This window comes from Schistocerca gregaria, chromosome 2 (genome assembly GCF_023897955.1).
Source record: "Schistocerca gregaria isolate iqSchGreg1 chromosome 2, iqSchGreg1.2, whole genome shotgun sequence".
Taxonomy (NCBI): domain Eukaryota; kingdom Metazoa; phylum Arthropoda; class Insecta; order Orthoptera; family Acrididae; genus Schistocerca; species Schistocerca gregaria.
Window position 1 is genome coordinate 17,837,307 of NC_064921.1, and position 24,803 is coordinate 17,862,109.

Genomic DNA, 24,803 nt, shown 5'->3' on the forward strand with positions numbered 1-24,803 from the left:
GCAAGAGTTCCATGTCGGAGGACAACTGGTCATGGGAAGTGATCGGCGGCACGTGACCCAGGGAGGCGCCTGGCGGTTGCAGCGATGCGTCCAGTGCAGGCGTCACCGGCGGGAGAACAGGCGACGGCGACGGCGGCGGCGGTGGAGGTGGCGGTGGCGTGTTGCCATGGGGCAAAATGGAAGGCAGCGTTGGTAACACCTGGGGCTGAGACGAGCCAGTAGATGGATCCCCGGGGCGCTGACCGGACGGCAGCATCGCTGAAAGCAGACGGCGAGCGGCAGATCCCGTGCGACGACAGAGGCGCAGCTGATTGAGATGCCGGCGCACCTCACCAGAGGCCACCAAAACCAGATACATAGCGCGTCCGAGGCAGCGAAGAATGCGCCCTTCGAGCCAACACCATGAACCTCGGTAGTGGCGATAGTAGACAACATCACCTGGAGCAAAAGCAGGTGTCTGCCACTGCACAGGAACCTGATGCGGCGGATGTAGCAAAGACATCAAGGTTCGATGAGGACGACCATGGAGCAACTCAGCTGGCGAGCGTCCATCTCGGGGCTGAGAGCGATACGAGGACAAAAAGAGCAACAACGTGTCCTCCCGAGAATACGACTCTTTCAACTTCAGCATTTGTGACTTGAAAGTCCTGACCAATCGTTCAGTGGCACCGTTTGACTGTGGTGAAAACGGCACTGACGTCAGATGGTGAATACCATTGGCCTTGCAGAATGACTGAAATTCTGCGGACATGAATTGTGGGCCATTGTCGGAAATAATTGTCTGTGGAAGACCTTCAATGCAAAAGATAGCAGATAACTCTTGGATGGTGGCAGATGACGTCGTGGAAGACATCCGTACAACAAAAGGAAAATTACTGAATGAATCTACCACAACCAACCATCGAGCATTCCAGAATGGACCAGAAAAATCGATGTGTAAGCGTTGCCAAGGGGAAGTGGCTTTTGGCCATGCAAAGAATTTCCGCGGTGATGCTGATTGTTGTTCGGCACACAGCATGCAAGAAGAGCAGATATTCATAATCGCGGCATCGATTCCGAACCAAGTACAGTGCTGACGAGCAAGTTGTTTCGTTCTCACTATACCCCAGTGTCCTTGGTGGAGAAGCTGTAAGACAGAGGACTGTAACGAACGTGGTACCACGACCCTGGTCTGATCATTATCAGATCGCAAAAGCAAAACACCCTGTCGTACAAAAAGTCTCTCCTTGTGAGCAAAAAATCGGCGAACCAACGGGTCTCCGATCAGTGACTTTGACAAGGGCCATTGCGTAGCAACAAAACGCAGAACGGGAGCAAGAACAGGGTCGGCAGCTGTGGCTGTAGCTACACGACGAAAATCAATTGGAAACGATTCGACCACGTCATCGGTTTCCGCATCAATGAACATGCACGTAAGTTCGGAGGAATCGAATGCCCTATCCTCAGCAACAGGCAAGCGGGACAACGCATCGGCGTTTCCGTGCTTAGCAGTGGACCAAATCAAGATATTGTAGCGGTACTGTGAGAGGAAAATAGACCAGTGAATGAATTTCTGCACTGTACGTGGAGGTACAGGTTCGGTCGGATGAAAAATCGATGTCAAAGGTTTGTGGTCTATGATTATGGTAAAGTGACGACCATACAAGAAATCATGAGACTTTGTAACACCAAATACGAGAGCCAATGCTGCTTTCTCGATCTGTGAATAATTTCGTTACGCAGACGAGAGCAATTTGGACGCAAAGGCAATAGAGCGATCGTGCGATCCATCTTTGTGCGCAAGCACAGCACCGATCCCAAAATCCGATGCGTCCACCATCAACAAAAGGGGCTTCTGGGGATCAAATGGCGTAAGGCAAGTATTGGAAAGCAACGCCGATTTCAACTGCCGAATGGCGCGTTCGCATTCCGTCGTCCAGACGAAAGGAACACCCTTACGGTGTATGCGATGAAGCGGAGCTGAAATGGAAGAGGCGTGCGGCACATATTTATAATAATAGTTGATTTTTCCCAGCACACTCTGTAGCTGCTTCAAATTCTGCGGCGAAGGCAAGTCTTGTATGGCACGAAGGTGTGTGGGACTGGGATGTATGCCTTGGGCATTGAGTACATGTCCCAAATATGGCAAGTCCCGAGCAAAAAACACACATTTGTCCTTCCACAAGCAAAGATCATTTTGTCGCAAGACCTGATATAATGTTCTGAGATTGGCCAAATGTTCTTCTTCCGTCTTTCCGGAGATCACAATCTCGTCCAGATAATTTGCTGCAGTAGGGACCGACGCACAAACAGTTTGTAGATATTGCTGAAACAATGCAGGGGCGGATGCACACCCGAATGGCAGTCGTTTGAATCGATACAAACCAAGATGCGTGCTAACTGCCAAAACGCGCTGGGATTCTTCGTCCACCGGTATTTGCAAGTACGCATCTGCTAGGTCCAACTTCGAAAAATATTTACCTGGGCACAGTTTGTCAAAAAGATCTTCCGGGCGGGGTAAAGGAAAAGTTGCAATCACTAGTTGTGGATTCACTGTGGCCTTGAAGTCCACACAAAGTCGCAATTTTCCGGAAGGTTTTGGCAAAATTACTAAGGGTGATGCACAGCGAGAAGCCTGCACACATTCAATTACACCTTGTGATTCCAAATCGTGTAATGTTTTTGCAACCTCATCACGCAATGCGTGGGGAACATTGCGCGCTCTTTAAAATTTCGGTTGCGTGTTTACTTTCAGTTCCAAATGTTCTTTATAGTTCTTAGTGCAACCGAAGCCAGGTGCAAAAATGTCTGCAAATTCTTCACATAGACGAGAAACACTGTCTGAAGGCACAGTCTGGTTCAGTGGTCAGACCTGATTTACTATAGACAAGTTAAACAACTGAAATAAATCGAAACCAAACAAGTTCACTGCAGAAGAAGAACGAAGGACGTAAAATGACACAAGTTTTGTTTGTCCTTTGTATGTTGCAAGAAGGCTGCACTGTCCTAACACAGGGATACGTTGCCCTGAATAGCTTGTTAACTGAACATTTGCGGCACGCAACGTAGGTGTGCCCAGCAGTTTGTAAGTGTCTTGATTGATCAGTGAAACTGTAGTTCCGGTATCGAGCTGGAATGGTATCACTTTGCCGTTAATGTCCAAGTCTACAAAAAGTTTATTGTCCTGCTGACGACAAGAGCGACTGTCTCGTGCAACGTGAACTGACACTTGCGAATTGACGGGATTTCCGGCGATGTCGACGCACACTATTTTTGGGACGAACACAGTCACCGTTACACCGTTAAAGAGAGTGGCACTGGGCGCAGTGGAATGAACTACATGAATTTCCATGGGCGAAATTTCGCGAGCTGGAGTATCCCTGGTTCGATTCTGATTCCGGCGCGAAGCAAATGGCCTGGAACGGTTTTGAGCTTCCGATCTGAGATTTTTCTGCCAAACACTCTGAACATGTCCTTTTTTATTACAATACAAGCAAATAGGTTGGCGTGATTGGCAATTCTAATGCTAATGTTTAGTAGCACACCGCAGGCATGATTTGATCACTGCAATTGCTTGCCGGCATGGCGCAAGTGGCTGATAGCCTGGCGGCAGCGGCATGGCCAGGCGCAAGGACTGTTTACTGTTCCGTGCAGCTTGCCCAGCGGGCCGGTTAACGTGACACACTGTTGGCGAAGTTTCAAATGATTCCTGAGCAAAGTCAAGTGTGTCCTGCCGATCCAATATGCCCATCACTTGTTGAAGGGAGGGATTTACTAGTTTCAAAATCTGTTCCCTTATACGAACATCAGAAACGTTCTGTGCAATTGCATCACGTTCCATAGTATCTGAATAAGGGAGTCCACATTGACACTCAAAAGCACAATCCCTAGTAAGGCCTTGCAAGGTTGCAACCCACTCCCGATTAGTCTGACCTGCCGTACGTTTTGTACGAAAGAAGGGATACCGTTTGGCAACTACATTGATTGATTCCTTGAAATACGCATCTAATGCAGACAAAATTTCTTCATAGGACAGAGTTGCTATGTCTCGTCGGGGAAATAATTTGACTATCACACGGTACGTATGTACCCCGACGGAGGAAAGGAGGAAAGGCTGCCGCTCGTTACCTTGAATTCTGTAGGCGGCGAGATGGAATCCAAATTGGCATGACCACTTCGTCCAGCTTTCCAGTGCATCATCAAAAGGTCGAAAAGTAGGTGCAACAGCGTTTGTTGGCTGCGTTAGCGGTGAAGCGGCTGCTGCCGCATCGTTTTGCATCACAAGTTGACCCTGGATGAGCTGTCCAAGGTCATCCAGTAAGGCCTGCGTCTGATGATTCTGTAAGCAATAAAATTCGGACAGTGCATCTGGAGATTGTGGAGAAGTCATTACACAAGTAAATCAGGGCAATATCGATACGAACGCAGTTTTGCCTCGTCGCCAATGTTGTGGTTGGCAGGAGAGCCAATCGTATGGTTAAAGGAGGCCGAAATGCACACGTCTCAGATCATGCAGATTGGCGTGAGGTCTGGAACATGACAAGGGAATTAGAATGGAGAAAAACGGATGTAGCTGGTGAGATACTTAGCTTTAATCCATTAATGACGAACGTAGCTCTTTATGGTACATGATTCTCAATATCAATAGTACGGATACTGGCGCCTTGCTAGGTCGTAGCAAATAATGTAGCTGAAGGCTATGCTAACTATCGTCTCGGCAAATGAGAGTGTAGAAGTAAGCTGTACAACTGGGGCGAGTGCTAGGAAGTCTCTCTAGACCTGCCGTGTGGCAGTGCTCGGTCTGCAATCACTGATAGTGGCGACATGCGGGTCCGACATATACTATCGGACTGCGGCCGATTTAAAGGCTACCACCTAGCAAGTGTGGTGTCTGGCAGTGACACCACATACTGCTTCCCACAGACTGCAGACTGCATTCATTCTTCATCCTCCATTGAGAGTGACCACATGTTCCAACACCACCGGAGCCGTGGCTGTGTGCTGCTGGCCGGCACATTGAAGATCGGACAGATTTGAGCAACCTTGTTGCTGTGATGATATATGCATCATCCAATGATTGACATTCTTTTTTTTTTCACTGTCAGGCCTCTGTAGACATTCTGAAAGTGCCTATGAATATTTGCAATCCTCTGGTTTTCTGCCAAGAGAAACTCAGTGACAGCTCTCTACTTGGAACACACCTCCATTACAGACAGCATTTTGAAGGCTACGTATAGTGCCATGACATATTGGGATTTCGTGAAACTATAGGTGATGAAGCGAAAATATTCGACAATGTCTCACAAAAAGTACTGCATTTTTCAACCAACATTGGCCAAGAAAAAAGTTTGTTGCATTACTTACTGAATACCTATCATGATTATGTGTTATGTAATTTTAAATTACTATTTCCTTTGTTTTTATTGATCACATAGCCTCACTTCATAATTATTGTAATTATGAATTGATTGTGTTACCTATGACTTGTCTTGATTGTATATACAAACACTGTGCTAAAAATGATTTACAGGGCCAAATAAAAAATGTTTTTAGAATGTGACTTTTTATAAGGTTAGAAATTTTGGGGTAGTAATACTTGTTGGAGAATGTCATTCTTTGGTATGAGAATCGTAACTGAAGTTAGTTCTCTGGATTCTGGTTGCAGGAGAGGAGATAAGGGGATGCCCTTTTTGAGGTGCTTGATGAACATGATTGCTCAAATGCTGTGAAGTGTTTTGTGCACATAGGTAGCTTCAAGGAGAAAGATTTTGGGAGTGTTCACAGAGCTTGAGCGTGGATAATGGCTAACGATTGATCATTTTGCAGTTTATAAAGAAATAATCAGAAATATCTACAACAGAATAAATAGCTTATTGCAAGTAATTAAAATTTTGTTTCAAGAGCTGGGAAGTGGTAAAATGAGACTTTCATGAGCAGGACCACAGATCAAATAGGATTAGATGAAAAGTAGTTTGCCTATTTGAGGTCATGTATGTATACAAATTATAGACACTGAGGTACAGGAGTAGGATATCAACAGATCTGGAAAGAAATACAAGATGGGTGTTGAGAATGAGTGATAACAGCACTGATAGTAGGACACTATAGAAAAGAAATAGGTCACAAAGAGAAAGAAGTCTATACAAATGACAAAAATATCCTTTTTATCAACAGTAACAGACCATAAACTATTCAGCAAGAAATACCAAATGAATGAAGTGAATGAGACTGTAAACAACAGAGAAGCTTGTTCCATTTTAAATTTTAATATCATAGTTTTTAATTCTTGTTGTCAGAATATAATGGAGACAAAGAGGTTGTCTCACAAAATTATGTCCATTTTTAACAAATTCATCACTCTGCAAACCAAGTTAAAGCATATTGCTAACATCGGCGGCGAATTATTACACAGGCAGAATTTGGATACCGCTATTCAAACAACAGCTCAACAAGGAAAGTCTACAAGATCACAACATACTCTCACTGCATCATATTCGTCATTGGAGAGTCACGTTTCTTCTGGCAGTACAGCTTCAAGCAGCAAAATCTCAACATCTCTGAGAAGATCGTCAAGGAAAACAAAAAAAGTGTCAGCTAATAACGAAGATTTTTTTATGGTCAATTCACATCTTTCACAAGAGGACACAGAAGACATAAATCTTCCTCACATAGAACAACATGACAGCCTTAACATATACTATCACAATTTACAAGGATTGAGAAATAAAGTAAGTGAACTTGAAATTCTTACAAGTGATACTAATGTTTTGTCAGACATGCACTTACTGTGTGTTAGTGAACACTGGCTAAAAGAGTCATAATTACCTTATCAGTATATTCAAAACTTCAGATTAGTCCACCACTATTCTAGGAAAAATTACAAAGGTGGTGGAACTTGTATATACATATGAAATAGCATTACCTGTGAACTTTTCCATCCCTGTGAAGTGTATTCCTTAGACAAAGACATTGAAATAACTGGGGTGGCACTTGCCAACCTAAATATGTATATAATGAGTGTATATAGATCACCTAGTGGTAACATTTCAGTCATCCTCAGAAACTTTGCTCTATTGCTAGAAAAAAGCTTGTCACAACAACTCAACAAATATAATAATATGTGGTGATTTCATCATTGATTTCCTTGAAGAATCTGCTTGAAAGTCTCAATTAGTAAATTTAATGATGTCATTCAACTTAAATATGAAAGCTATATGGCCTGCGAGATTAAAAAGCTGTCTTGATCAGGTTGCTACTAACATTGATTGCACTGTAAAAATTATAGATGTTGGTTTTTCAGATCACAGTGCCCTAACAATATATTTTAATCCACCACTCAATATACTCCCAACAGGAGAAACAGTTATTAAATGTAGAAGTTATAGTGATAGCAAGATAAACAACTTTGTACTTAGCTTAGAGAAAGAAGCGTGGCAAAGTGTATTTACTTCCTCAACAACAAATGAAACATTTGACAATTTTCTGCAGATATTTGAATTTACTTTAATTGCCACTTCCCAGAGAAAACAAAGACTATCACTAACAAAAACAGAATGCTTGGGTCACAAAAGGTATTAAAACTTCACCAGAAAAGATGAGGCTGCTGCACAGACTTAGCAAACTGGACAGTGGCAAATCCAAAGAGTTCAAGGTATACTATAAAAATTACAAAAACACATACAGGAGAGTTATCAAATGGGCTAAAAAAGCTCATAATGTTAAAACAATTAGGTGCTCTTCCAACAAATGGAAGACCATCTGGGGTATAGTAAATGAACAGACTGGTAGAAAGTTAAGGACAGAGGATAAAATCACACTAAATATAGAAGGACAAAACACTGAATATGCACATAAAATTGACAAGAAATTCAACAGTTATTTTTCAGAAATTTCCACAAATCTCCTGACTAACTCTCCAAACACTGCACACTCTTGTCTCAAAAATAATACTCCTTTGGACTTTTCCTATCTCCTACAGCACTGCATGAAATTCAAGATATTATTAAAAAGAGAGTAAAAAAGATTTATTCTGCATGACGTGATCCGATACCCTGCTTCTTACTTCATAAATGTTCGAATTACATCAGTGGACCCCTGCCAAATATCATAAATACCTCATTTCTAGAGGGAACATTTCCAAACCAGCTAAAACTTGCTAAAATGATACCACTCTACAAGAAGAGAGAGAAAACGGACATGACACGCTATAGGCCAATTGCTATACTATCTGCCTTCTCAAAAATATTTGAATACTGTGTGTTAACTAGATTAGAAATATGTTTAAATTCTAACAACATAATAATCACATCTTCCCAATATGGATTTCGGAAAAATAGGTCTACCACACATGCTCTGTACGCATTTTTAGAAAAGTGCTCAAGTCTCGTTGACCATAAACAACCTGCTATCGGTATATTTCTTGATCAGTCCAAGGCCTTTGACATGGTCGACCACAAGCTGCTGCTTATGAAACTCCATGAGTATGAGATTAGAGGTGTAACCTACAATTGGTTCCATAGCTACCTTAGTCACAGAAAGCAATAAGTAGAAATAAGAAAATCAGAGGCATTCAGGCACTGCAGGTCAGATATACAACATACAACAAATGGCGTCCCTCCGGGATCTGTCCTTGGCCCTGTGCCTTTCATTTTGTTCATAAATGATCTTCCAGAACACGTACCAAATGCCAACTCCTTCCTGTATGCAGTCAACACAAATATCCTGATAACCAGTAAAGGTGACACATTGCAAGATGCAGTTAATGAAACTACTTGTCATTTACAATTGTGGTTTGAAGCAAATAGACTACTCATAAATACTCAAAAAACTGTAAGTATGAACTTCCATACTAGACAAAACCTAACCCCCTTCAATGCAGTTATAGTTATCAACAGAGATAGCACTAGGAACAGGCAGGAAACCAAATTTCTTGGACTTACCATCAGTAACACACTAAATTGGAAAACACATATTGAGGCACTGTCACAAAAGCTTAGTAAAACCTGCTATCTATTACGATCATTAAAAGATACAGCCAGTGTAGATACCTTGAAGCTGGTGTACCATGAACAGTTTGAGTCTGTCTTGAGCTATGGCCTAATCTTCTGGGGAAAGAGCTCTGATTCTCTCACAATTTTCAAGTTACAAAAACGAGTAGTAAGAATAATGAAATGTAAAAAAAGAACTGAACACTGTAAACCACTATTTCTACAGCTAAAAATCCTGCCACTGCCATGTTTCTATGTATTGGAACTTGTTTTACAGTACAGCACTTGGACGCCCTCAACAGAAATGCAGACCACCACACACATGACATCAGAAACAAAACACAGTTACAAATTATAGCCCACAACACAAAATTATATGCAAATGAGGTTAAATATATGGGCATTAAAACATACAACCACCTCCCAACAGACATAAAAACAAGCAAAAACCAAAAATAATGAGAATTAAATTAAAGGAATTGCTACAAAATCACTGTTTCTATTATGTACATGAATTTCTTGAAACAAAATTTTAATTACTTGCAATAAGCTATTTATTCTGTTGTAGATATTTCTACGTAGTAAGATAATTTAATTATTTTATCTTATCTATATTCTGTATGTATCTCATATATGTATTCTGCTATGTGAACTATGTACCACAATATTTTAATTACTTGTAATAAGCTGTATATTCACTTGTAGATATTTCTACTTAGTAAGATGATTTAATTATTGTTTGTTACTCTTATTCTGTCTGTATCTCTTATATGTATTCTGCTATGTGCAGTGTGCACCACCGTCATCTCTCATTCACACATCACTTTTTTTTTACTTTGTTTATGTATCCTATACTTATCTGTTATGTGAGTTATGTGCCACTACTATCATCTCTCGTCATTTACCATCTTAACATAATTTTTCAAATTGACTTGTCCTATATCATGATGTGCTTTGCTGTAAAAATTGTATGATCTACAGGACCAATAATAAATCAAATCTGTTTGAACTTTCTGCACATTTATTAATTTTATGTAACCATTATTATGAGAGACAGTTTTTCTTTGAAAGATTGATTTAAAATTCAAGGAACACATTCATAAAAAAAAAATTTTTTAACAGGAAAAACAACTATACACACTTACTCGGGACAAACAGGAACTAGAAAAAATTAATTCTATTCTAAATTATGGAATTGAAGAGCTGAAGAATGAGCTTCCTATAAAGGACAACGAGATAAAATCTAGAATGGAGCAAATAAGACAAGTAAGTAAAAAATGTGGCGTCGATAGTTCGTATCGACCACAAAACTTAATATCTGTGAACTGTAAGTGCTCTGTCAAGTCTCCATCTTAACTTTACTTTAGTCAGTTCTTTGTTATACTAAATTCTGTATGTATGCAGTGTCAAGTGTAAATATATACGAGCTTTGCGACATATATGGAAATTAAATTTTCTGTATTCTGATTACAGATCCTGTTCCCATAATGGTTCCCCACAGTTCGTTTGTATTTCACATCTTCCGTACTGGTGTTTATGCAAGAGGTTACATGCACTATGCAATGACCATGCCAAACAATACCTTGTTCAAAGATGTAGAAGCGCAACTCTGCTCACCAAGTTTCATCCTATTCATCATTTATGAACAGTCACATTCTCAATCAGCACCGTATGCTAACCTCATTAGTTTTCAACAGTCAACAACTATGCCATTAGCGTAAACAATAGACTCAGGCTTCACATCACCAGATTATGCCCATCTGACAGTGAAATGTAAACTGAACAATATTTCGAATTGTGTCTCTTCAAATCGAGTGTTTCACCAACAAAGTGATCTCCATTTGAACACATGTTTAGCCACCAACTGGCATGCTACATCAGTTACTGTTGGGTTGTGTGGAATGCTGACATTACTACAAACTGTGCCAGATCCATTCAGCACATGTGGTGCTCCAGTTGTGTCCAATTTACATGCACAATTCAGTGTTTTGCATAACATGGACCCCTTACCTCACCTCAGCAGCTCCACACATGCACTACGGGCATGTTAAACATCAGATAGTTTCCAAGTGAGTAGCGTTCTCAACCCCCCCCCTCCCCTCTTCACTTGTGGGGGTCCCTAGTTTTGGTCACTCAACCAGCTGCCACTCCCACAGCACCACCTATGTCTGCTGTGCTGGTCTCTCGCTCTGTTTTGGAAGTGGGTCGTTTCCGTCCAGCACTCATCACTCATGATCCAGTTTCCGGCCCCCCTCATGTGCTGTCCATCCACCCATTTTCACGGTACTGTCTGTGCCTGCCGTGCTGTGTTTTCATGACACAGGTCAACAATGCCAGCTGCTGCTACTGCAGATTCGCTTGCCTGGTTTAAATCCGGGCCTACCATGCCACCCTCTGACTTAATCTCGGTTCAGCCGCTACCCCAGGAGACACTGAAGCCACCGTCGTTACCCGCTCCTGGCCACCTGCTGAAGCTACTGCCCTTATACAAGGACAACCTCGTGCTCATTGAGAATCTGTTTGAGTTACATCATGTGTCTAATGACAACTCAAAGCTTTGCTGCCTAGTCATACACACCCATGACCACTCAGATTTGATTTGTGACCTGATCCAAAATATGACCTGCACCAAAATATGAGTTTGCAAAGAAGACTATAATGAAATGGCTTGCCTGCTTGCCACAAGAGTTAATAATGAAGATTCTCTACGAGGAGCACCTGGGAGGAACGCACAACTCTGGCACCACCTTCGACTGCTAGTGAATGAGCGTACCATGCCTCATGCAATGCTATGGGCTGTGTAGTCTGCCAAACTACCTACCGATCTACAGATCCATCCATTACTACACTTGTTGAAGTCCATTGGCTCTCACCTACGCATCACTGATCAGTTGTATTTGCTACTGCAACAACATCAGCAGGTTCATTCCACACGATTCATTGGCACAGCTGCCCCCGCATACCAGCCTTCAGCCAGCAGAGGCAGGGCTCTCTTCTCCGTCACCTCATCTACTTCTTCTGGCAGTGTCGGCTCACTCTCTCCACTGTCCAAGCACTCCAGGATTGCCCATGCACCTTACGTACCAGTCTGTTTACCAGAACAAATCAAAGAGGTCAAGCTGTCCCCACTGTCGCTGTCTGCACCTCCTCCTCACCCTTTTTGCTGGTACCACAAAATTTTCAGCGACAATGCTAAGAAGTGCAGGTTGCCATGCCAACGCTCAAATGCTGTCCGCAGGAACTAAGAGACACTGAGTTCTGTGGGGAACCTAACAGCCATCCTCTTATATTACACTCAGTTTTCTCATCCGCCTGAGTGCTACGTGGCTGACATTGCATCAGGTCTAGCTTTTCTGGTGGACACTGGTGCTGACATGTCAATCATACCTACTTCAATGGCTCCAGCTGCTTCTTCACAGACAAAGTCACTTCTACAAGCTGTCAACGCGTTGATGTTACCTACCTCAGGCTCAGTAAAGGTTACAGTGACCCCATCTCCTTCTCTACATTTTCTGTGGACATACTACATTGCCAACATTGATGAACCGATCCTCGGTATGGATTTTTTGTCTCATTGTGAACTATCTCCAAAAGTTCTACATTCACATACCATGCACCCGCACCTATGTCCAACGCTCTGTTTCCACTGCAACATACAATATCATACACGAGTGCTCCGTCCTCGCGGGCAACATTGTGACCTGCGTTACCGACCTACTGTCAGAATACGACTCGGCAGTGCAACTCTGCCAGGAGAACAAGAAGCTGAAACAAAGCATCACATCCTCTTACAGTGAGCTTGTCATGGCTCATACCTCGCTTCTGCAACTACAGTCCATGGCACCCCAACCTAAACAACATTGCTCAACTGAGCCCAGCTCGAACTCTCACTAGGTTAGTCCACAAACTTCCCTTGTGTGTGACGTTCAAACCACCTCGCTGCACTCCCCTCATCCAGTGCTATGTATTTCAAACAGTACTGCTAATGACAGTTGTGTGCACATTGTGACCGTACCCACCTCTCAGACAGCTACCACACATATTGATAAACATTCCCCCTCTCTCACTCAACGGCCACATGACCCAGCAGCCATTGTGAGCCCACATGTGACACTAGCGCTGCTCGTGCCTGCACCAGTTGTCCAGTGCAAGGTTAATAGCGGACAGTCACCACCTGTTTCCCTTCACTCGGCATTGTGCGCGCACCCACCCCCTCCACATAAGTGCACGCCGCACTCCAGTAAGAGACATGTGACTTTCGTGCTACCTTTCCCCACTCGTGCCAATGGCTATGCCTCGTCGTGCCCTACTTGTCCAAAGACTTGGTGCCAGGACGCTAACCAATCTCATGTGCAGTTCTCAGTTTCTTCCGTCACTGATGGAACAACACACAAGATAGTTACCACTGCCGGACCTTCTATTAAGCATAAGGTCCAGTGCCTCAACCCTATCAAGTTGTGTGTGGCCCGGCAGCAGATTAATGAACTTTTGGTGGCAGGTGTTCTGCAGCCTTCAGACAGCAACTGGTCTTCACCAATCCACCTCAGCTCCAAACACGATGAATCTTTTCAAATGTGCAGCAATTACAGATGCTTAAACGCTCGTACAATCACGGACAATTACCCAGTGCCAAACATCAATGACTTCACTCATATGTTATCGGGTGCCACAATTTTCAGTTTTATTGACTGTAAACGCGCCTACCACCAGACTCCTGTGGTGCCGGAAGACATTCCTAAGATGGCTACTACCACACCACTTGGTTTATTCCAATACCACTTCAAGCTGTTCGGCCTAAAGAATGTGGTGCAAACGTGGCAATGTTTCATCGACTATCTTGTGACAGTTCGATTTTTGCTTTGCTTATCTGGATGACAATTCTCATTTTCAGTACCTCAGTGGAGGAACATGAAAATCGTCTGTCTATGGTATCAGTTGAGCCAGGCATCAGTCTCCTCCTAGGTTACACAATCTTTGCTGATGGAATAAAGAATCCCAAATTTGCTGTGCAAGCTAGCACGTCTTTGCTGCCCCCGGCTACTTATAAAGAGCTACACCATGTCCTTAGTACCATCAATTACTATCGTCGCCATCTGCCTTCTGACGCTGCTGTTCAGGCACCCCTGACAGACGTGCTATCAGGCAAACAAACTCCAGTATCAAACCTGTCTCTTGGACTGCTCCGATGCTACTAGAGGCCTTCAAGGCACTGAAGACTTCTTTAGCTCACGCTGTGACACTCGCCCACCCCGACCCCTCGACCGAGTTATTCATCACTACAGATGCCAGCGACATCGCTGTGGGGACAGTGTTGCAACAACACAAGGGTGACATGGTTTCTCCCCTTCGTTTCTTCTCCAAAAAACTATCTACAACTCAGAGAAAATATTCTGCATTCGATAGAGAGCTCCTTACTGTTTATGAGGCAATCAAACATTTCCACCCTGATGTTGATGGACATTCGTTTCTCATCCTCACTGATCACAAACCACTGGCAGAAGCATTCTGCAACCCACCTGAGGACTCACCCCCTCAATATTACCACCACTTTGGCCTGGTTTCTCAATTCACAATGGATGTCCGTCACATCAAGGGTGCAGAAAATGTTCCTGCAGGTTTCTTCTCGTGGATCAGTGGTGTTTCCCACATCGTTGATCTTTCCGATCTGGCCATCCTCCAAGCTTCTGACTAAGATTCTCAGCCTCTCCTATGAGACCCACATACATCACTTGTTTTCACAAAGGCTAAATTACCTGGCGATTCTGATGAGGTGTGGTGCGATTTTTCGACCGGCACCCTATGCCCTTTCCTCCCACCCGGGCTGCGCCGACAGGTTTTCGACACCCTGCATAACTTAGCCTACCTGGGCGTTCAAGCCACCACCGGCTCATGTCAGAATCTTTCGTATGGATGAATATCAAATGGGACTTCAAACCTGGGCATTCAGCTGCATCACTTGCCACTGCAACAAGATCAGCCGCCACACCTCCCAACCTCTGGGCAAGTTTGACGTTCCCACAGGACGATTCCGTCACAAACATATTGATCTGATCAGGCCTCTTCCTCCTTCGGAGGGCCATAGATATATCTTATCAACTATTGACCATTTGTCTCGCTGGGTCAAGGCTGTCCCTCTCCCTAAAATTACTGCCGAGACGGTAGCCAAGGCTTTCATTTGGGTGCCCGACACGTATCACCACTGATCAGGGTCGACAGTTTGAATCCTCTGCAATATCTGTGGTATTAAAGAAAATACACTACTGCCTATCACCCACAAAGCAATGGGTTGGTGGATAGATGGCACCGCACCCTCAAGATAGCCCTTCGATACGATGACTGTCCTTGGTCGGAAGCTCTCATGTGGGAGCTACTTGGTCTATGCTCGACCTTTAAACCTGACCTACAGGGGACTATATCGGAATTTGTTTTTGGCGAGAATCTGGTCCTACTGGGGGAATTTATTCTTCCCCAGGTTAGCGAGGATCTTCTCCCCTCGACAGATTTCATTATCCGGGTGTGCATGTGTTTTGAACAAACGCGTTTGCACCTGACAATCAGCCACTCACCACCCGAGACTTATGTTTCCACCGCACTCTCTGATTGCTTCCACGTCATGCTGCATGATGATGCAGCTAGGCAGCCTCTTCACCCTCCTTATCTTGGCCTCTACAAGGTCCTGTGGTAAGGGGACATGACTTTTGATATCATGATTAAAGACTGCACACTGACAATCTCTCTGCATCACCTGAAACTGGCTTTTTTCGACCCTGGTGGTCTCACACTGCCACAGGGGGACTCTGCAGACAATCCATCCTTGATCAAGAAAGAAGACATGCTCTCATCAGCCTCACCACACACCTCTACCACTGAAGACTGTTTACCACCGTTCACTGGTTTCCCGACCTCGCCCCCTGTTTTTCCCTTTGCACCGAGAGAACAACATTTCTGTAGTGACGTTCAACAACCAATTGCCCATTCTTTTGACAGATACAGAGGTCCCACCATTGGACAGTCCCTTACACATCAACACTGTACCCAACCTCACACTCCCACATGAGTGTGACCGAGCATCTCTACGTGCTTTCATTTCCATGGATGGCTCGATCCACTTAAGGGCCACACACGACCCCACCACACCGTCGATCATCCCACCCGCTTACCTCCAGGCCTGCCGCCATCCCATCTGGCAACGGTGGCCAACTGCCTGCACAACCCATCTCATTCAAGATGGAAATACCTGTGGTGCACCTGCCTACACGCACGATTTCCACTGACATCAACGCCTGTACACCCGTACCCTTGGACATTTGTAGTACTCTGTACTGGCGGGGGGGGGGGGGGGGGGGGGGTGCACTGTCAAGCTTCCATCTTAACTTCACTTTAGTCAGTTCTTTGTTATACTCCATTCTGCACAGATGCAGTGTCAAGTGTAAATATATACAAGCTACATATATCTAAAAACAAAGTTGATGTGACTTACCAAACAAAAGCGCTGGCAGGTTGATAGGTACACAAACATACACACAAAATTCAAGCTTTCGCAACCAACAGTTGCTTCTTCAGGAAAGAGGGAAGAAGAGGGAAAGATGAAAGGATGTGGGTTTAAACAGAGAGGGTAAGGAGTCATTCCATTCCCGGGAGCGGAGAGACTTACCTTAAGGGGAAAAAAGGACAGGTATACACTCGCACACACACACACACATCCATCCACACATACACGACACAAACAGACATTTGTAAAGGCCTTTGCCTTCATCATTCTATCCATCAGCAGACCAAATTTTTTTAATACCTATACCAGCAAAAGTGATTGAAATTATAATGGACAACAAATGGTTATGTAATTTTGATGATAATGACCTCTTCCTGATAACCAACATGGATTTGGAAGAGGGAAATCGACATTAAATCCTATGCTTGTTATAATAAGAAAAATAATGGGTGCATTTGAAGAAAAGAACTGCAAGTTTTAAATTTCCTGATCTAACAAGCCATTTGGTTGCATTTACCATAAGGTACTGTTTTAAAAATTAAAATCTTATGGTGTAAAGGCTGTCATTTTTGAGACTCTGTCATCTTACATAAGAGGCAGATGGTAGAGTGCTTGTATCCATGGAATGATGTCAAATGGCAACTGGACAAAGTGTACCACAGAGCTCTGTACTTGGCTGTCTGCTCTTTGCAGATGATACAACATTAAAGAGTAAGCGTAGAAATTCAGCTGAGGCACTAAAGTATGCTGATATTTTGTTCAAAATAGCCAAAAAGTGGTTCAAAGCAAACAAAATGAAATTAAATGAAAATAAAATACAGAAAATATTATGCAACCTTGGTGGCAGTAGACCCATAGCAAATGCTGATTGTGTTAGACTCCTGGGAATCACAACTGACAATAACTGATGTTGACTGAACGTACTGCACATGTGTGTTCTAAGCTCTCAAGAGTAATTTGTCTTCTCAAGAAGTTCAAATGAATGATAACAGATCAGTACTTAACCACAAAATCTATTACAATGTTCCACAGCCACATCACATGTGGACTGCTGTGTGGGGACACTCCACTGGAAGTAAACACATATTGCTCCTGCAAAAGAAAGCTGTAAGAATAATATCTTTCAGCAAAAAATATGACTACTGGACACCTATTTTCAAACAGTTGGGAATATTTAGTCACTATGTTTTCCATTCTCTCGCCTATATAAAAGAAGATAGGGCTGACACTGATATTTGTAGTTGTTTCCTTAGTAAGACACTAGATAGATTTCCTACAGTGGCCCTGAAGATATTCATGTGCTCAAGCAACAGTAATTATATCCTGTCAACCAATTTTTCTCTGAAATTGGAATTGTGGACTGGTTAACATGATACCATCACATCTTAAGTGAGTAGCAGGAAACTTTTAAGAGCTGTAAATTGTTGTTTATGACCATTGTTTATAATATCAGTTTGTGCAAGGCTTCTTGTCTAACTTCTGAGTTTTAAGAGTGATTTCAATGTCTGCCCATGGACAATGAACAATGTTGAATAAATAATAATAATAGTAATATGTTCTAGTATTGACTGTCTTATTATTTTTGTTTAATTGTATCCATTGTAGTACGATAGTTCAAATTGCAGTATGTGTTCATTTTTGTATTGTTGGAAGCATGATGTATGTCAAGCCATGGCCGGTGAATAACATAGTACTGTTAGTAAAGGTAAGACATGTAATCAATATGAAATATTCCAGTGTCTCCAGATCTCCTTCAAGTACACATCCTTTTTTCATGATTCTTAAACCAAGTTCTCATATTATTTTTCCTTCTCCTCCTCTTTCTACTACTGAATTTTAGTCACCCATTACATTTCAGTTTTCCTCTTCTTTAACTGTCTGAACAATTTCTTTTGTATCATCATCTCTTCATTGTCTGTGTAACTGGTTGGCATATAAACCTGCACTGTGGCGGTGGGTGTTGGCTTTGTGTGTGTTTTGGTTACGACAGTGCATTCATGATGCTGTTCATACTAGCTTACCCACTTTCATATTCTTTCTCAGACCTACTTCTGCATTACCATCTGATTTTGTTTTTATAATCCTGTACATCTGACAAGAAGTCTGTTCATCTTGCCTCCAAACATCTCCAATTCTGACTATATCAAATTTCATCCTCCCCATTTTAAATTCTCTAACATACCTACCATATTAAGGGCTCTAACATTTCACATGGCCATCATCATTTCTCAATGCAGTAGAGCTGCATGATACTATACCACAATAAGGTAATTTCAATATAGTCATTACAAAATGTACAGTTAAATGTTTTATATTACTGAACAGTTTTGTCATTCCTATCCATCCACAAATACTGGAAATAGCAATGTTCTTCACTAATATTGCATTACACAGGTTCATTATAGTTATGAAAGAAGTGTTCATTTATATCTGTGCACAGAACAGATAAATTTCTATTTAATAAGTTGAGTTGTAGTGCAGTACACAAGACTTCCATATGAGTCACAGCTTTACTGTTCATAAACCTCCTGTGTATGTCATCAAAATATCAACATTACTTAATTCCAGAACAATGAAAGGGGTCAGAAGACATCTTGGTACACAAAAATGAAAACAGTTTTTAAGAATTAATTTTCCTCATTTCTTCTACTTACGGCAGAGATATACTGCAGTTCACTGAGTCTTAATGATTTCAAGGCAATTTGTGAAGTATACCTAGAAAACACACAGGCATAACACCTTTTTAGAATTTGGTTGTTTTCATAATTATGGAGGTATTTACTTCAGTCAACAATCACTGTATTGAATGGTGATATACACATGATTTGAATTGTTTGCATGCTGAAGATTACAACATAATATAATGTTTAAGTCATGCTTCATGTTTTACTGTCCTTATTCCCCTCATTAACTAGATAGAAAGTGCAGTGTTAGCTGCTACAGGCAGAAGACATACTTTTTGTTGCTATGGTACATTTTCAAAGTTTTGACTGAGATAGACTTAACTGCAGTGTTCATCTTTGGTATGACTGTGTAGAAGTTGGTATAGACACAGCTAAGTAAAAATCCTTGCAACTTACGTGTTTACTTACATGTAAAAGCTGACTTCAGAATTTTCCTTTGTGCAAGACTGTGTGTGCAAAGTCTGTGTGCTGTTTTTGGGAAAGTTTAAGTGTATATAAAAAAGATAAGCTAATGGGAAATGGCGATGGTGTATTTGTCACAATAGATGTGAAACTCAAACCACCAAGATAGAAATTGAAACTGCATGAGAGATTGTTTGGGAAAGACTCAATATCAGGGGTGGAAATATAATCATGATTAGATCCTGATATTTCCCACCAGGCTAATCTCCTGATGTAACTGAAAACCTTAGAGAAAATCTGTTTGCTCATACGTAAATTTCCCAATCGTTCTGCAATCATCGGTGGAGACTGTTATTATACAATAATCAACTGGGAAAACAACACTTTTGATAGTGGTGGGAATGACATCCTGTGAAACATTACAAAGCACCCCTCTGAAAAGTACCTAGAACAGATAGTTTGGAACGTCACTCCTGATCGAAATATATTGCACCTAATGGCAACAAATAGACCTGACCTCTTTGAGGGTGTCCACATTGAAACTGGTATCATTGACTATAATGCACTTGTGCCAATATAGATTACTGAAGTACAAAGAACAACTAAAACAAGCAGGGAGATACATATGTTCAGTAAACTGCATAAGAAATCTGTAGTGTTCTATTTCAATGAGGAACTTGAAACTTTCAGAACAGAGTGGTAACACATAAAGGACCTATGGTTCAAGTTTTGACTATTTGACCATACACTGGATAGATATAGATATGTACCTAGTAGAACAGTTCATAATGGGAGGGACCCTCCATAGTAGACAATGACTGTAAAGAAACATCTAAAGAAACAGAGATTACTGCATAATAGGTATAAAGCAAAACATAAGGCTGCAGATAAGAGAGATGCTGAATGAAACTCATTTGGTAGTCAAGAGAGAAATGCATGAAGACTTCAATGACTGCTGTAGCAGAATACTGTCAAGTGATCTTTCACAAGACCCAAAGAAATTCTGTTCATATGTACCAGTAGGATTAAAGTTAGGGTCCAGTCCTTCATGAACGAGACAGGAACTGAAACTGAGGACAACAAAGCACAAGCTGAAATGCTTAACTGTGTTTTCAAATGTTTCTTTACAGAGGAAATCGTAGAGGACTGAGACAGTTTAATCCTCATACCACTGAAAGATGAATGGAATAAGTAGTAGTGTCAAGAAACAACTGAAATCATTAAGATTTATTCAAACTTCAAGACCCAATGGAATCTGTATCAAATTACATACTGAATTTGAGTCTGAGTTAGCCCCTCTTCCAAGTGTAATGTATCATAGATCCCTCAAACAAAAACCATGCCCTGTAGTAGGAAAAAAGCACAGGTCACACTCGTCTACAAGAAAGATAGTAGAAGTGATGCAGAAAACTACAGTCCAATATCCTTGACATTGGTTTTCTGTAGACTCTTAGAACATATTCAGGAGCACCACAAGAAGTGGGTACAGAAAGGATATTCACCAAATGTGGGCAGGGATTAGATACTGGAAAATGGTACAGAATTTCCATGCATAAATGAGGAACAAGCAAGTACAGGCAGGAAGGAATAGGTGCAACTACTGGGATATACTGGGAAGAGTCTTTGGAAGGATCATGCATAAGGACCAATATGGATGCAAGTTCAGGTGTATTGCCAGGAGGAGGAAAGTGCGGTGCTGTTGTCTGGCTGATGGTGAGCCTGGGGAAGCATCAGGAATGATGGCTGAGGTCAACTGGAGTCATGATGATGATGATGATGATGATGATGATGATGATGATGATGATGATGATGATGATGATGATAATGGTGATGATGGTCAAGTATTCTGGTGCTGTGCCAGAAGCAGGAAGCTGCGGCAGATGTGTGAGGAGATGATTGACCCTGGAGGCTGTCTGTGACAACAGCTGGGTGCTTCCGGTGCTGTGGAGATGTTGACCATCTTTTCCATCATGTGTCTCTGCATATGCTGTATACTGGACAGTGAAGATAGGACTTGAGGTGTGTTTCCCATGTTTAGGATGAACAACTGGTGACGGGACATGTTGAAGCAGAAAGTCACTCTCAAAGTCTTCACCATACATCACACGAATAGAGACACAGTCTACCTTCAGGGTAAAATGCTCGTGAAAGTTTTGGTACACAGAACAATTTCTTGTCATCATTTGCTATGGTATGAAACTGTGCACTGGTGCTAATAAAAGTACTGGATCCCAAAAAGTACTTATTGCTAACTGATATGGGGCAAATCTTGGAAGTGGTGCTGGAGCTGATGGAGTTATTGGGGAAAAGACAACAACTTGTCTCCAACTGGTATGTCTTCCACAAGTTGAGGTGACCATTGAGTTTATAGAAGTTAAAACTTAGGCCAAAGGTGTGAATAATGTAGAATAAAAGTGTGACATTCACTTGGTAACAGAGCAATACACAGTGTAAGGTTCACTTAGTAGAAGAATAATGTAGGAATGTAAGATCAATGGCCAATACCAAAGTCCTAGTCACCCCCGGTGTAGAGGCCAAGTTCCAATGATGGTGCTCACTGACACTGGGCTCCCTTGTTCATCAGTGGCCGGCAAAGGGTATGGCATTGTACGTAGTGAGGATTCTGAACGAGACTCTGCAGTTGGTACCTGGCTCAGAGCCCTACAGAGTCTGGCTTGGAGCAGCATCATGCCACCATAATTATCCAGGATTCATAGAGATACTAGAAGGATTGTTTGCAATCATTTGGGCCATGGAAGCAAACAGGTCTGTGGGGACAGTAACCTGTAGTGGCACTCATACTGCCACCTCCTGGCCTAGTTGCCATGCATGATTGAAGCTCTGTTGTCTGCTGATGTAATACCTTCTTGGTTTAGATACTCACATACCACAGGTGAGAGAGGGTTTGCACGTCTGTAGGACAAGTGGCCCGTACACCACACTAAGCTTTACATGTCTTGCATTATTACCTGAAAAAAGATTTATGGTCTTTCTTGTTTGTGGACAAGACAGTCACCAGAATCCAACACCTGGATATATTTGAGATATGGCTTTTCTGCAATTACCTGAACATGACAAAAGTCATCTTTCAACAAGATAAAACATTACTGCCTTTTCATCTCCATATAAGAGCATATCTCAACAGTGAGATGCTTCAGTGATGAAATGAAAATAAGCAACATACCAACCTTCTATTGTGTGGTATCGGCTGATATACAATCAGCCACACTTTATAATATGCACACTGCTAGTTAAACCATCACATTTCCTATAGGTTCTGCCACAGTATGAGGGTGCTGCCATGAAAAAATGCAGGCATTCCCTCTCTGGAGAACTCCACTGGTGTGTGTATTTCAGTTCAAACACTCACCCACTGCCTCCTTTTTGTGTGTTTACCAATTGAATAACATTCAAAGACATTCATAGTGGGCAGTGCTTGACATCTTGTGAATAGACATTGTACTGAAGAGTGACAGATTTATAAATATTTTGTACCTGTATATATTTCTACATTCAAATCTACTGTTAGCAACTGATGCTACAACAACAGCAAGAAAGTTATGTATTGTTTTTAGTGTGTGTATGTGTTTGATATTAGATATAGAGTAAATTAATATCTGAATTCTCTATTCATGAACAGCATCTGTTCCTTGCTCCTGTATCCACTACAGAACAATAACAAAATGCAAAGGTAGTCATAATATATTGCACTACTGGCTTCCTGTGCCACCTGATCTCATTAGAATGTGATAACAATTTGTAGGAGTTTGTAAAAGCTTGTGTCTATGGGCCTCCCTTTGCAGCAACTTTGAGTTAGCTGCACAACAACAACAGCGAATGTGGTAACTCCAAATGTAGTTGCAAAAGTATGGACTGAGTTTGATAATAGTGTGTACGTTTGTGATGCATGCTCTGGATGGAACATTGAACACTGTGAAAGGTATATGCAAATTTTTATCCTAAACACAATTTTAAAAGGTACCCCAGGGTTGTTGGTACATGACTGTAAAAGATCCACTGTAGTAAAATTCAATGGTTCTATTGAAAAAAAAATGTGTATTTTGCAACTTGCCCCAAGTTTCTGTCTTAACTTGTGTAGAATATATAGCCTTGTACAATTGGATGAATCTTTTTGAAATACCCTGTACTTTATAGTCACTGTGCAATATTGATGCAATCCATGCTGTATAAGTGCAACATAAAAATTAACTGACGGTGTGTGTGAAATCTGCATCCTCAGAATTAAATGAACACTAATCATCCTGAAGAACATACTTGGTACTATTACTTAAAAAGTATCTGGGCTACTCACATATCTGAGAATCTACTCTATATGCTGGAACCTTCTTTTTAGCCTGCAGTTTGGCACTGTGTCAAATGCTTTCTGGGTATCTAGTAATATAGACTCTGCCAGTTGTCTATCATCCATTGATCACAGGCTATCAAATGAGAAAAGAGCAAGCTAATTTTTGCATGATGGATGCTTTCTAAATCCATGCTGATCTGTGGACAGAAACTTTTTCACTAAAGGAAATGTACTACATTCAAACTTAGGTTTTCTCACCACATATAAAATGAACACATGTGCAGCTATGATTATGTTCTTATGATTTCCCAAAACTTCTGTGGAGTTATATAAGATAGGTGTGCTGTTTCTGTGATATTTTGTGGTTACTGCAAATGTTCAATGTTCCTTAGTATGAGACTAGAAATTTCTGATTATGACAATACAGAAATGTGTGTGAATATCTGTTTGTTTTCCCTGAAGAAGCACTTTTTCCCTCTATCATCTTGACAGTAATTTCCTGGTGTCTCAAGAAACGTCCTATCATCCTCTGCCTTCTTCTTGGCAATGTCTTCATGTAGCTGCCAACTGTTTAATGTTATGAATGTAAAGGCACATGACAATGGTGTAAAAGTCTGCAACATTTATTGTCACTTTTACCTAACTCAAAAGACTATGGAGCATCTGATAAAATACTTTAATTTTCAGGGAGAAGTTGAGCTTGAGGAATTACAAAAAAACACAACTGTCCTTGAACAGCAAATTGATGAACTGAAGAAAAAGTTAAATATAAAAAACTGTGAACTTGACACAGTACTTGCAAGTAATAAGACAAGTAAAGCATTACTGCAGCAGTTTCAGAAGGACCTACATGACTGTTCTGGCTTAGTCCAATATCCAAAAGAGCTCAGAATTGCTGTAAAGGCAAGTATTTCATCAAAACTAAACAATCATTTGTCACCTGTTTTGCTGAA

The 24,803-nt window shown here is 41.7% G+C and overlaps 1 protein-coding gene across 1 annotated transcript in view; it reads left to right on the forward strand.

The window, feature by feature from the left end:
* LOC126336246 (cilia- and flagella-associated protein 57-like) overlaps positions 1-24,803 on the forward strand; it is a 171,074-nt gene that overhangs the window by 102,872 nt on the left and 43,399 nt on the right. Inside the window, exons 6-7 of the mRNA XM_049999739.1 lie at positions 10,089-10,232; positions 24,538-24,753. Coding sequence (XP_049855696.1) covers positions 10,089-10,232; positions 24,538-24,753 — 360 coding nt within the window. The remainder of the gene's footprint in view (positions 1-10,088; positions 10,233-24,537; positions 24,754-24,803) is intronic.